The sequence below is a fragment of the Numenius arquata genome, chromosome 5 (genome assembly GCF_964106895.1).
Source record: "Numenius arquata chromosome 5, bNumArq3.hap1.1, whole genome shotgun sequence".
Classification (NCBI taxonomy): domain Eukaryota; kingdom Metazoa; phylum Chordata; class Aves; order Charadriiformes; family Scolopacidae; genus Numenius; species Numenius arquata.
Window position 1 is genome coordinate 20,812,421 of NC_133580.1, and position 12,216 is coordinate 20,824,636.

Genomic DNA, 12,216 nt, shown 5'->3' on the forward strand with positions numbered 1-12,216 from the left:
GACATGGATGCCCCATATCCATGTTGAAGCGGGTCCAGAGGAGGCCACGGAGATGCTGGGAGGGCTGGAGCCCCTCTGCTGTGAGGACAGGCTGAGAGAGTTGGGGGGGTTCAGCCTGGAGAAGAGAAGGCTCCGGAGAGACCTTAGAGCCCCTTCCAGTCCCTAAAGGGGCCCCAGGAGAGATGGGGAGGGACTCTTGATCAGGGAGAGGAGCCATAGGATGAGGCAGAATGGTTTTAAAGTGAAAGAGGAGGGATTTAGATGAGACCTCAGGAAGAGATATGAGGGTGGTGAGACCCTGGCCCAGGTTGCCCAGAGAAGCTGTGGCTGCCCCATCCCTGGAGGCTTTCAAGGCCATCGTGCGTCCGTCCTGTTCTGTAGATACTGTGCAAATATTCGGAGGTGTTGCCTTCCTCTGGAAGTTGGCATTTTCCTGCTCACCTGCTGCGGGGAAGTCCCTGGAGGGGTTCAAGGCCAAGCTGGACGGGGCTTTGAGCAACCTGTTTTGGGGGGAGGTGTCCCTGCCCAGGGCAGGGGGTGGCACTGGATGGTCTTTAAGGTCCCTTCCAACCATTCTATGATTCTATATCAATAGGAGATCAATAGTCCCTATCTCATTGCCAGTCTAAGTAATCCTTGGGCTGGCTCAGATTTGTCTTCTGACATCCTATACATATCTTGTAGCAGGGTAGGGGTAGGACCCATACTTTTAAACTAAACTTATTTAACTTTGTCAGTAAGAACAATATCAGCACTTTTACTGCAGTATGGAGAGCGGTAACACGGTATGACCATAAAAGCAAAGCAGAAGCCCATTAAAGCGGAAGGAACCCCAGTCCATCCTGTGGTTTGAAAATCCCATTTTTTTGTGGTTCAGCCATATTAGAACAGAGGCAACTGAGAAAGTCAAGCAAGTTTTAACTCTTGCATCTAAATCCTTCTGCTGTTGCCAAACTATTAAGAAGTAATTTAATGTATGCACCAGGACAGCCTTTTTGCTTTGTAAGAAAAAAAAGCAGAGGATATGATGTACTTTCTCTTCGTGTTGTTCAATACATGCAAAAAGCAAATCTTTATGCTTACTCTAAAATCCAGAGTTGTGCTTGTGACATTATGCAAGACATACTGCTATGAGCAGGATTCCTCCAACCACACTTCGAGGAAGAGCTTTTCTGGTATTTCAGCATTTTGCTGCCAGCCTGGGGTTCTCTTCACCTCAGAGGCTTTAATTCTTGTAGACGGCAATGACTGCTGGGAGTGTGAATTGCTATATGGAGGAGAAGACTTCCACCAGTGCTACTGGTCCTATCTGGACTGGTAACCACAGCTGGAATGCCTCAGCCCTAGAGACATTTATATTACAGCAATTCAAAGAAATCCGGGCCTCGCTTCTAGGCAATTTATGGTAGAAAACAGTGACTGTTCTAAGAATGCTAGACCTTCATTTCCCTTTCCTCTAGTCCCTCCTTTCTATATGATGTACATTTCCTCTTATTCTATTTTTGCAATGCCTACAGTCATGGTATAACATCCATGTAATTTTCTCTGGTCTTGCCGTTTTGAAGAAATTGCAAGAGTGCATAACTGCACAATTACACTCTGAGACCGCGCGAAACACCCAGCGTTTTGGAAAACAAGCAAGCTGCAAACACTTTGCTTTTGTCAAGCCTTCCATAATCTGCCACTCTCGGAGAACGGATCACCAAAATCAACGTGGATACAGAAACACGGCACACTTTTCTACAATACTTTTGATTTCAATGCTGACCTTGAAACTCTGAGTGAAAAACGAGATGGTGTCCAGGATGGTCAGGCACACTTCAGTGGCAATATTGCCCTCCAGTAACGCCTGGTGCACAATATCTGCTTCTGAGGTGCCTGCATCTGCGGACAGAAAGCAAATTGGGAGGAAACAGTGTTCCATACTCCAGATCGCAATGCTGATACAGATAAGGTTTCCCCTTATGCTTTACTGGGTTTGGAAGATGAGGTTAAGAATAGCAAGATGCTGAGTCTGCCAGCCCTGTTTGGAGAAGCTGCCTCAGCCTGATGCCAACCGAGAAAACCAATGTCAGTATTTCCCCTTAACGCCACTGTCTTTAAAGCCAATCAGAGAACAAGGTGTCTAAGGTGCATCCACAGAGGGGAAATGGCAAGGGGCAAAACCCACCCACGAGGAGAGGCTCAGAGCAGCTTCTGGCCCACGTCTCTCACCCCAGGGCATCTCTCCTGCCCGCCTTGCTCACCCGCCCACACGCAGCCAAGGAGCCCACCAAGACAGGCCAGGGGAAAAAGCCACCCAAGTCCCAAGTCCCAAGGGTGATTTTTAAGGGGCTGGTTTAAATGTCACCCCCACCAATCTAAGAATGTTGCAGGGAGGAGTAGTGACCACTGTAATTCTGCAGAGTTTGAATGCCCTGAAGCAACAACCAGGAAGTGGGCAATGGCTACATGCAGTTTTCAGCAGGCTCGCTCGGCTGCACATACTGTGGTTGAGCGTGAAGGAGGTCTCCAAGCTGCCCAGATGCTGGAGCCGCACTTGCATCCCTCCCGCTCTGCTGCGGAGCGCTGGCATCGTCTGGGATTTCCGATCGGCTCCCACGTGCTTGGATAACCAGGCATCGTGCACCCTGCAAGGGGAAGCGGAGACCGCAGGTTTGGATGAGCAGCAGCGGCCACACCAGTACAGGACTACACGAGGCACCAGGATGGAGACATGGCCTTCCTCCAACGCATGAATCTGGCTTATCCCGGGCGATCCCAGAGGGACTGACCAGGCTGCCCTGGTCTTGCCTGCTCCAGACAGCCCTCCCTAGAGCTAACGAAGCAGCAGTGCTGCTGCTCAGGGAGCAGAGATGCCCCTCGTGTCTCACCTGCAGCCGTCCATGGGGGACACTGCCAACCTGGGCGGGCAGCCGGGAGCGCCTGGGCCTGGGGGTCTCATGCAGGAGCTGGAGGGGAGGGAAGGGGCAGGGGGCTAAGACAAGGGGATTCTGCCTGTGGCGCGGCACTGAGCAGAGCCCCGGCCCTGTAGGCTCCCTGTCTTGGGGAATCCTGGAGCGGGTCCCTTCCTGCCATGGCTGCTGCAGGGAGCACGGGGACTGCCCCCCACCACAGACCCCGATGGACAAATACAGTACCTGGCAATATTTCTCTTCCCCACGTATCTGAAGTGAAATAAACACACCCTAGAAAGAAAATAAAATACGAATCTGTTACTGATCATGCAGATCAGGAACAATCCAGAACATCGTTCTAGCTCAGGAAGCGTGGCTTAGATGAGTGGGCAGTGAGGTGGATGGAGAACTGGCTTAATGGTAGAGCTCAGAGGGTTGTGATCAGCAGTGCAGAGGCCTCTAGCCAGCAGTGTTCCCCAGGGGTCAGTACTGGGTCCAGTCTTGTTCAATCTATTCATCAATGACCTGGATGAGGGGACAGTCTACCTTCAGCAAGTGTGCTGATGACACAAAACCGGGAGGAGTGGCTGACACACCAGAATGCTGTGCCACCATTCAGTGAGACCTGGACAGGCTGGAGAGGTGGACAGAGAGGAACCTGATGAAGTTCAACAAGGGCAAGTGTAGGGTCCTGCACCTCAGAAGGAATAACCCCATGCATCGGTACAGGTTGAGGGCTGACCTGCTGGAGAGCAGCTCTGCAGACAGGGACCTGGGAGTCCTGGTGGACAAGTTGCCCAGGAGCCAGCAATGTGCCCTTGTGGCCAAGAAGGCCAATGGTCTCCTGGGATGCATTAAAAAGAGCATGGCCAGCAGGTCGAGGGAGGTCATCCTCCCCCTCTGCTCTGCCCTGGGGAGGCCACATCTGGAGCGCTGTGTCCAGTTCTAGGCTCCCCAGGTCAAGAAAGACAGGGAACTACTGGAGAGAGAAGAGTGGAGGCTATGAAGGGACAGGAGCATCTCTTTGCTGAGGAAAGGCTGAGAGACCTGGGGCTGTTCAGCCTGGAGAAGAGCAGACTGAGAGGGGATCTCACTGATGCTGAGCAATATCTAAAGGGTGCGTGTCAAGAGGATGGGGCCAGACTCTTCTCAGTGGTGCTCGGGGACAGGACAAGGGGCAACGGGCACAAACTGGAACATGGGAAATTCCATCTCAACATGAGGAAAAACTTCTTTCCTGTGAGGGTGGCAGAGCCCTGGCACAGGCTTCCCAGAGAGGAAGTGGAGTCTCCTTCTCTGGAGATATTCCAAACCCACCTGGACACGTTCCTGTCCAACCTGCTCTGGGTGACCCTACTCTGGCAGGGGGTTGGACTAGATGATCTCCAGAGGTTCCTGCCAACCCCTGCCATTCTGTGATTCTACGATTTAAAATCTACCCTGTCCTTATCTGCAGACACACTCCTCTGTGCACAAGGGTTTGGGGGCTGCATTTACAAGTTACTTGGCCTCACACCCTCAGTTTCCAAACGCTATGGCACATCCCTGTCACCTCACCCATCTGTTCCACCGAACCCACTGCAAAGCGGAGGCCGTGCCGGTTATGGTGGGATGCTGTGCCACAAGCCCTGCTCTCTGCAGGTCGGGGACACCCTCTACACAGCCTGGACCAAGCACAGGGCACCACCACTTCACCGGGCTCCCTCGATATACATGTTTCTTAACAAAGGAAGGAAGAGCATTTCATGATGCCCTTGCCAGATGCCTCTCATGCACCCAGCCAGGCACACTGCATTCCTCTCTTCTTCTTGGCTGGTGCTGCCCACACAAAGGTGCAGCGTTTGAATTGCAGCCTCATGATACTCACTCCAGAAGCACAAGGACATTGATCAGCTCTTGGGGGGAGAATTTGTTCCAGTAAGCTAAAAGAGTATCTGAAAGAAAGGAAAAAAACAGTGCACCAAGATTTAAAAAAACATAAAAGGAGACTCCAACAGACCAAAACCACCAGTGATGGTCTCTTGTCTTTCTGGCTGCCTCCCAGTGATCAAGACCCACCAACCTTCAGAGATCATCTTCACAATGTAGAGGTAGCACATCAGGAGCGTCCGGATCTCAAACTGGTCCAGGCGGCTGCAGTGTGACACACTGCTCCTTGTGGAGCTTCTGCGGACCTAAGGGGACATGGATGTGACACAGAGGCCAGCAGAGCACAGGGCGAGACACCAGCAAATCTAGTGCATACCAGATATGCGAGTGTCCCTCCTGTCCCCCTCCATCTGCACCCCCACGGCACCATCTGCGACATGTTTTGGAGACGTCTCACCCTTTAGGGTTGCTGCCCACACAGCGATGAGCAGTTTGGAAATCCTGGACACGTGGCCAAATGCTTCTCTGCCCGGACAAAAAACGTCTGGGAGAGAATGATGGCTTATCCAGGCAGCCCTGCTTTCACTTCCCCTGCTCTCTGTGGCGTCTAAGCCCCCCAGCATTTCTGAGTTCAGTTCTTGTCAAACAAAACAGTTCATTAACTCCCACAGTTTAAAACAACAATCTAACTTTCTGTTAAAGATGTACACTTCAAAACAACTGTCAGTTATTAAAACACCAGGAAATTGCAGCTTAAGAGAAAAACTTTTCCCCCCCCTGATTTTTGGAAGTGTCTCTTGTTTTTTCTTCTACTTAGTGACTTAGGCAAAAGTAAGTGAAATCCTGCTGGTGAGTCAATCTGTGTGGGAAAGGCTCGGGCATTGTGTGGTGGAAAATACAACTTTTAAAGCTTTACCAATCATTTATTTTTGCATTCTCTGTTCTTGCCCTAGCTGTATCCTCCAACAAATGGACACAATTAAGCTCTAGGCAGGATGCTTCTCTTAAAGTTGTGCCTCACATGTTTGGAGAGCGATCCGCTAACCTTATTTGTTGTTTATTCTGGGATAGGCTGTGGATGTGAGTCATAATAAAACAGAATTAAACATTCAGTTCAGAGTTGCAGATACAGTGCTACAGCCAGGATTTTCTGTTTACCATGCCAAACTATCAAGTCAGCACACAACTCGCTCCAGGGGAACAGGCGATAAGCAACGTGTCTACCTCTGTAGAGCAGTGTTAAAGCTGTGCTCCGCCACGTGGCACTGCTTTTAAATGGTTTTGTGGACGTTGCATTCCCTCACAGAGAAGCTCTTTTCAATGACTCTGAAAAACGAACCTTCAAGGGCTCGGAAGAGGATGCCTAGCTGTGGGGAAGAGCTGAGCTGCGAGCAATAACACTTTCTAAAGTACATCCCGCCAGCAGGGTTGAAGCATATGCTCAGAGCTGTGTGGAATAGGAACAGTTTGATAGTCGAGAGTTTGGCTATACTTGGTCTTGCAGCTTCGTGATTCACGTGGGAGAGCCTGAAAGGCCCCACCTCTCCTCAGCATGTCAGGACACAGCCAGCAGCAGCCCAGATAATCCGTGCCTGGCTTGTTTTAAAGGCCAAAGTTTTTAAAGATGCATTGATTCATGTCAAACCAAGGCATCTGGAAAGTGCCCTGAGGAAAACCAGGGGCTGGTTTGCACAAATTCCTGATTCCCATGCGTGCAATCTGCCAAGACGGAGAGTACACCCTGTCTGAACGGTGGGGTCAGAGCTCGTTGTGGTACAACCGCCGTCACCTTTGGCAAGTTTAGGGCTGTGACTATTGGCCTGTGCCTATTCTCCTACAAATACCTTGTCTTCTCTCATGTCAGCGGTCGCTGGCCATCTCACATCACGGCGCTTTGCCTCCCAGCCACGTGTGGAAAGCAGTTCCCAGCACTGTGCGCTGGGCGCTGACCCGGCGCGGGACCCGTCCATGCATAGAGAGCACGTCTGAGTACGGATAAATGCACCACGGGAGCAGAGATTTTCCCCATGGATTTTGCCTTTCATCTTTGGTAAGTAATTTGTTAACAGTTATATTTTTGGCTCAGAGATGTTTGAAGAGGCAAAGCATACCAGACCAGTGAGTCTGACCTCCTCCGCTAAACAAATCTATTTGTTTCCAAACAGAGATACTTATAAGTCAGCTTTTGAGTGCATTACCACAGGGAATGCCTTTTCCCTCCCCCTTATTTAACACAGCTAGCTCACAGACTGCTGCAGTGAGCACTGTCCTTTCTAGCCCCAGATACGTTACATTTTCGCTCTGATCCGGGGAACTGGTTGCCCCCTCTGAGTTCAGGGATCCTTTTGAGTCCTCTCGCTTTATCACATGGCCATTTGGAAGTGCTGCTCCACAGGCTGAAAAACCCAAATCCCACAAATACAGAATCACAGAATCTTCATGGTTGGAAGGGACCTTTGAGATCATCAAGTCCAACCACAAAAAAAAAACCCCAAAAAAACCAAAACCAAAAATAAAAACACCAAAACAAACACCCTCCCACAACACACCCACTACCACACCCCACACCCACCCACAGACACAAACCAACAGTCTCGGGCACTAGAGCATGCCCTGAAGTGCCATGTCTACACGTTTCTTAAACACCTCCAGGGATGGTGACCCCTTTGCACCACGCATCACCCAGCGCATCACGGCTACAGAGTGGAGGATGTGACTCCAACAGCACAGACAGGGACTGCCAAAGCCCCATGTCAAAAGCTGATTAATCTGGACAGGCCAGTTGGGGTGACACCACATCCAGGCAAAAGCATACAAACTCTGAGAGGCCCTTTAGCAGGTGGCTATTTCAGGTTTTGGGTAACAGATTTTGGCTTTTTGGGACTGGTAACAGTTACCTTCAAAATAAATGGGAAAGTTAAAGCTTAGAAAAATTAATTTACCTGGATCTTTGTCTGCAATCAGGCTGGATCTATTTGAGGGGGATGCAAAATTGCACATGAATTCATCCCTGGATGCCTGTAAAGAATATGAGATTTTTGTGACAAATGGAAGATGACACCTATTCTCTTATAGAAGAGAATAATGGACTAAAAAAAGCAAAGTAGAGCAGCTTTTAAAATGCAGATGAAAAAAATCTATTTCCTTACTTCTATAACAAGGCGAGAAATGGCTTGGGGAGGAGTGCAAAGAACAGAAGAACATATTAAAGTAAGTCATAGCAGTTTTTCCCTTTTGTTTTTCAACATCTGAGTTGAAATTTTGTTGTTTTTTTTTTTTTTCAAATGTCTTTTTTGTTGTTGTAGTTTTGCCCCAAACAAGGAGGAAAGCCTGGTCTGCAAGTCTAAGCCTGCCTGGGAACCACACACAAGCCTCTCGCTAGTGGGAAACTCCCCAGAAGAACTGCTGGAGTCCCAGGCTGAGTCCTGTTGCAACTCATTGCACTTGGAGGGACTTACCTCACCACATTGCACTAGGCATACCGTCAAGAAACACATTAAATGATAGCAAGCAAAAGGGCAGCGCCGCTGTACCCAGCGCTTCAGACAGAACAAAGCCATAGAGGAAAAGCCAAATTAAAAGAAACAAGCGCATTAGGGAGAAGAAAACCACGCTTTTTTCTAAAGCTGAGCCTGGCTGCAGCGGGGTGTGCGGGGAGAGGAGGACCGAGGAAGAGGGCAAAGAGGCATCACTGGGTTTACTCACGGGGCTGGAGGCGGCAGCGCAGGAGTAGAGTGCCTCACGGCTGGCCACTCGCTGAAGGTTCTCCAGGAGCAGCCCAAACAGTGGCAGGTAGAGCTGGGCTATTTTTGCCTGCTGGTTCTGAAAAAAAGACGGGGAGAAATACGTAGGTAAGAGTCCAGGCTTTCAATGGAGTGAAAAATGGAAACTCTTGAGCCAAAACACACCTATATATATTTACACACTGTATATAGTGTCTGAGGACATGGGTTTGGCTTCTCATCTCCACTTCCAGAACTGCCAGGCAGGTGTAACCCTTCGAGCAGTGAGCTTGGGGCACTCAGGGATTTTGGGGGCTGAATAACATTCCCAGTCATACAGGATGCGTGACAAACTAAATTCTGCATTTCCTAACTCTTTAACTGGCACTTCACTCACATGGCTTGGCTTTCAAGTGCAACACGCAGGAGTAATGAAACAAAACCATTTGGTCCTCGCCTGGCGCTGGCAATTGCTTCCAGTCAGGAATTCTCCATAGCAAATGCTTCTACTTAAAACAGTTTTTAAGAACAGATTAATTTGGATTAAGTGATACAGATCAAAAATGGTCTGGTAGATGCTTTCTAAATGCAAAGCTCTCTTATATCCATTTTTTTTGGTTAAAAAATTATTATTCTGGACTTGACAGAAAAGTTAAAAAAAAAAAAGAAAGAAATTTAAGGCTTGCAAATTGAATGGTACACTTTGACCGATACAAGAATCCAATTTTTCTTTTGATTCAGTATCAGAAAAGACAAAAGAATCTTGAAAATGCTCACGAGTGAGAAAACCCTCTCTCAGCCACTGATGGAGCCAGGGTTTCCTGGGTGGGAGCGAGACTGCAGCACAGACCTTGCCAGACTCCGCCTGTCCTGCCTGTGGTGTGATGTTTTGCTTTGGTGTGCTGGGACACCAGCTGCACATCCTGGCCCGGCTCCAGGCCGGTTCCTGGTCATGCAGCCCAGAGCACAACACATGTACAAACATCCAGTGGGACAATTTTAAGACAGGTGGTGTTTCTGAGGAGGCAGGAGAGTGCTGCGGAGGAAACAGCTCCTGAACCAGTATGAGAGTTTTCAGACACCCAGATGAGCAGAAACAGGCTGCCTCCAACCCAGGCTTGGCTGAGAGCTGGCAAATCTCCCCTGAAATGTCAAGTCTTGCCAACTACCATGGGCTGCAGTTCTGTTTCCAGGACGTGCAAGTCACCATGGATCCTCACTGCAGAGAAAAGTGAGCCCACCTCCTGCTCAGCCCTTTCAAATAGGCAGAGAAGAAGGAGAAGGAGAAGGAGAAGGAGAAGGAGAAGGAGAAGGAGAAGGAGAAGGAGAAGGAGAAGGAGAAGGAGAAGGAGAAGGAGAAGGAGAAGGAGAAGGAGAAGGAGAAGGAGAAGGAGAAGGAGAAGGAGGAAGAGAGAAGAGAAGAAAAGAAGGGAGAGGAGCTGGCTCTGGGACCACACAGAGCGCAGGAGCCCTGGGCACATTCAGATCGCTTCTCCCACCCTTCATGCTCAGGAGGCTATCCACATTCCCAGATAAAACTCAGGAATGCAGCACACCAGGAGCACTGTGAGGAGCTAAACTCTGAAGAGAGGCATGCTTTCAGCCTAGGGCAAGGACAGGCAGCATCTGCACAGGTAGCTCAGCACTTTCAAGGACAAGGTCAGCGGGGAGCAGCACCAGAAAGAAAACAAGCCCATCTTCAGGCTCTCTCAGCGATACCACACGCTGAGCCTCGGACCAGAGAAAGCTGAGAGCTACCCAGCGGAAATCCAGCATCTCATGAGACTCCACAGATCCTCTCCTCTGAGTCACTAATTAGTAAAACATGCAGTTGACTTGTAACAGAGATCAGCCCTGTTTCCTAATTATAGTATATTATTGCAGGATATTAATTTAGGCCCAAGACCAGCAGAACATTGACATTGCTTAATTTTGTTGAACAGCCTCCTGACTAATGACATTCTCGTATTCCTTAATGGCTCAGGGCTTTATAATCTAAATACTCAGCATGAATAAGAGCACTGCAGTTATCTTGAGTGCGTTGTTTGTGTTTCTAGATCATTTCTCAGAGCTATTACTGTTATGCCATAACTATCAGTTACTTACAACAGTTTCCTAAAAAAGTAATGAGAATACCCTTGGTGCACCATGCAAGATCTAAAATTCTGATGTGTGCTTTTTTCATAAAATTCAAGAACATTATGTTTAAAAGTCAACAAAATATGTCTGACCTTGTGCTGGTATCTGTTGTCAAAGGCATGCTTTATCAAGAGATTTTTTAAGACTGAGATAGCTGTATATCTGATATCGTAGTTGTCCTGCAAGGCAACAGAGACTTCTCTGAGAAGCATCCCCACCAGGAAATGATGCTTGCAATACTCATCAGTTAAACTGTATTCAAGATTTACATCTGAAAGAAAAAACAAGGCAAGGGTTAAGGGAACTGTTCTGAGGATCAGTTCAGAGCAAACGTAAGAGTCATGTAAGCCATGGCAGTCTGCAAGTACAGTTCATCGCTCCCTCCTCCAGCGCACTGATCTTTCAGTAAAGCCTGAGCTGACTACAGCTTTCTCCACCACTGAGTTAAGTCATATCAAAAAACTTGGCATCTTCCAGTCCAGGCTAATCATTAATTTCAGCCCCCACTGTTTCAGCAGCAGCTAAAAGAAGGATTTCTGCAGTGTGGTGCTTTACAAAGCTTAGCGCTCCAAAGAGTAATCTGTAAAGTCAGAGATGGATGAAATGGGGAAAGGCTGGGGCCTGACTTGCTCCTGACCAGGAGTTATCCTGTAAATCCCCAAACTGCCCAGGCAGCGGATGTGCCAGCCTCCACGGTGAGGGTGGTGATGGGGAGGTGGCGAGTTTGCCACAGTCACCCAGCACCAGCAGTGCCACCTCTGCAGCTTGTCCCACATCCTCTGTGAGACCTGCACTCCTTCTCCCCAGGGCAGAGAGCGCAGCAAAGGCAAATTCTCCTGCTGGGATGAGGGATGCAAACAAGGATGTGGTGCCAAGTGACCACTACTGCATCCTCCAGCAGCTCACACGGCCAGGCTTCCCAGCCCTGCTGCAACGACCAGGGAGCCAGGGCAGGGTTCCAGAGAGCTGCCTGCCAGGATCTGTGGGACTCCCTTAACTTCCCACCAGCAGATGTTGAACACAGCTCCTGTGTATATCAAAGCTGCACTGACTGCCAGGAGAAAGGCAGCTTGGTACCTAATCACCTTGGGTAACCTAAGTTGTACCCTTCATCTCGCATATATACTGTGATCAAAGGAGCGGCTGCTACAATGGGAAGGCATCGTTCCCAGTGACGTGCCTGGGTAACGCAGCTGAGAAGCAACAGAGGTTTCAGTGCCGGGTGTGTGTGCTGCTACCCATGACCTTGCCCTGACACCGTTATCTCCGTCAGACAGCCCATATGCCTCATCAGCGACAGGCACTGTCTGACTGCTGCACTTTGGCACTAAGCCTCCCAGAGAGGTGACCCCAAAGCTGCGCGTTCTTCCCCCAAAGGGTACAAATGCTGTGTGCTCAGCTCAGACTTCTTTTTTCTTTTTTTTTTTTAAAATCCCACCGGTGTGGAAGTTTTTCTGTGGTAAGACAGGGTGCATCCACACAGCTTTGAAAATCCCAGCCAGAGGGTTCCAACAGCTCTCTGGCTGCAAAAGCTATTTTTTAAGCATTCACTGGTTTGTGAAAGCCTGATTCAGAGGAAAGAGAAAGCA

The 12,216-nt window shown here is 49.2% G+C and overlaps 1 protein-coding gene across 3 annotated transcripts in view; it reads right to left on the minus strand.

Annotated features, from left to right (window-relative positions):
* DOCK11 (dedicator of cytokinesis 11) overlaps positions 1–12,216 on the minus strand; it is an 88,397-nt gene that overhangs the window by 20,842 nt on the left and 55,339 nt on the right. The window contains exons 31-40 of one of the 3 annotated variants that reach the window (XM_074147480.1): positions 10,720–10,898; positions 8,472–8,588; positions 7,709–7,784; positions 7,059–7,162; positions 4,960–5,071; positions 4,765–4,831; positions 3,141–3,188; positions 2,874–2,951; positions 2,488–2,630; positions 1,769–1,884 (exon numbers count right to left, since the gene is read on the minus strand). In XM_074147480.1, coding sequence (XP_074003581.1) covers positions 1,769–1,884; positions 2,488–2,630; positions 2,874–2,951; positions 3,141–3,188; positions 4,765–4,831; positions 4,960–5,071; positions 7,059–7,162; positions 7,709–7,784; positions 8,472–8,588; positions 10,720–10,898 — 1,040 coding nt within the window. The remainder of the gene's footprint in view (positions 1–1,768; positions 1,885–2,487; positions 2,631–2,873; positions 2,952–3,140; positions 3,189–4,764; positions 4,832–4,959; positions 5,072–7,058; positions 7,163–7,708; positions 7,785–8,471; positions 8,589–10,719; positions 10,899–12,216) is intronic. The other 2 variants (XM_074147482.1, XM_074147481.1) reach the window with 2 other exon arrangements.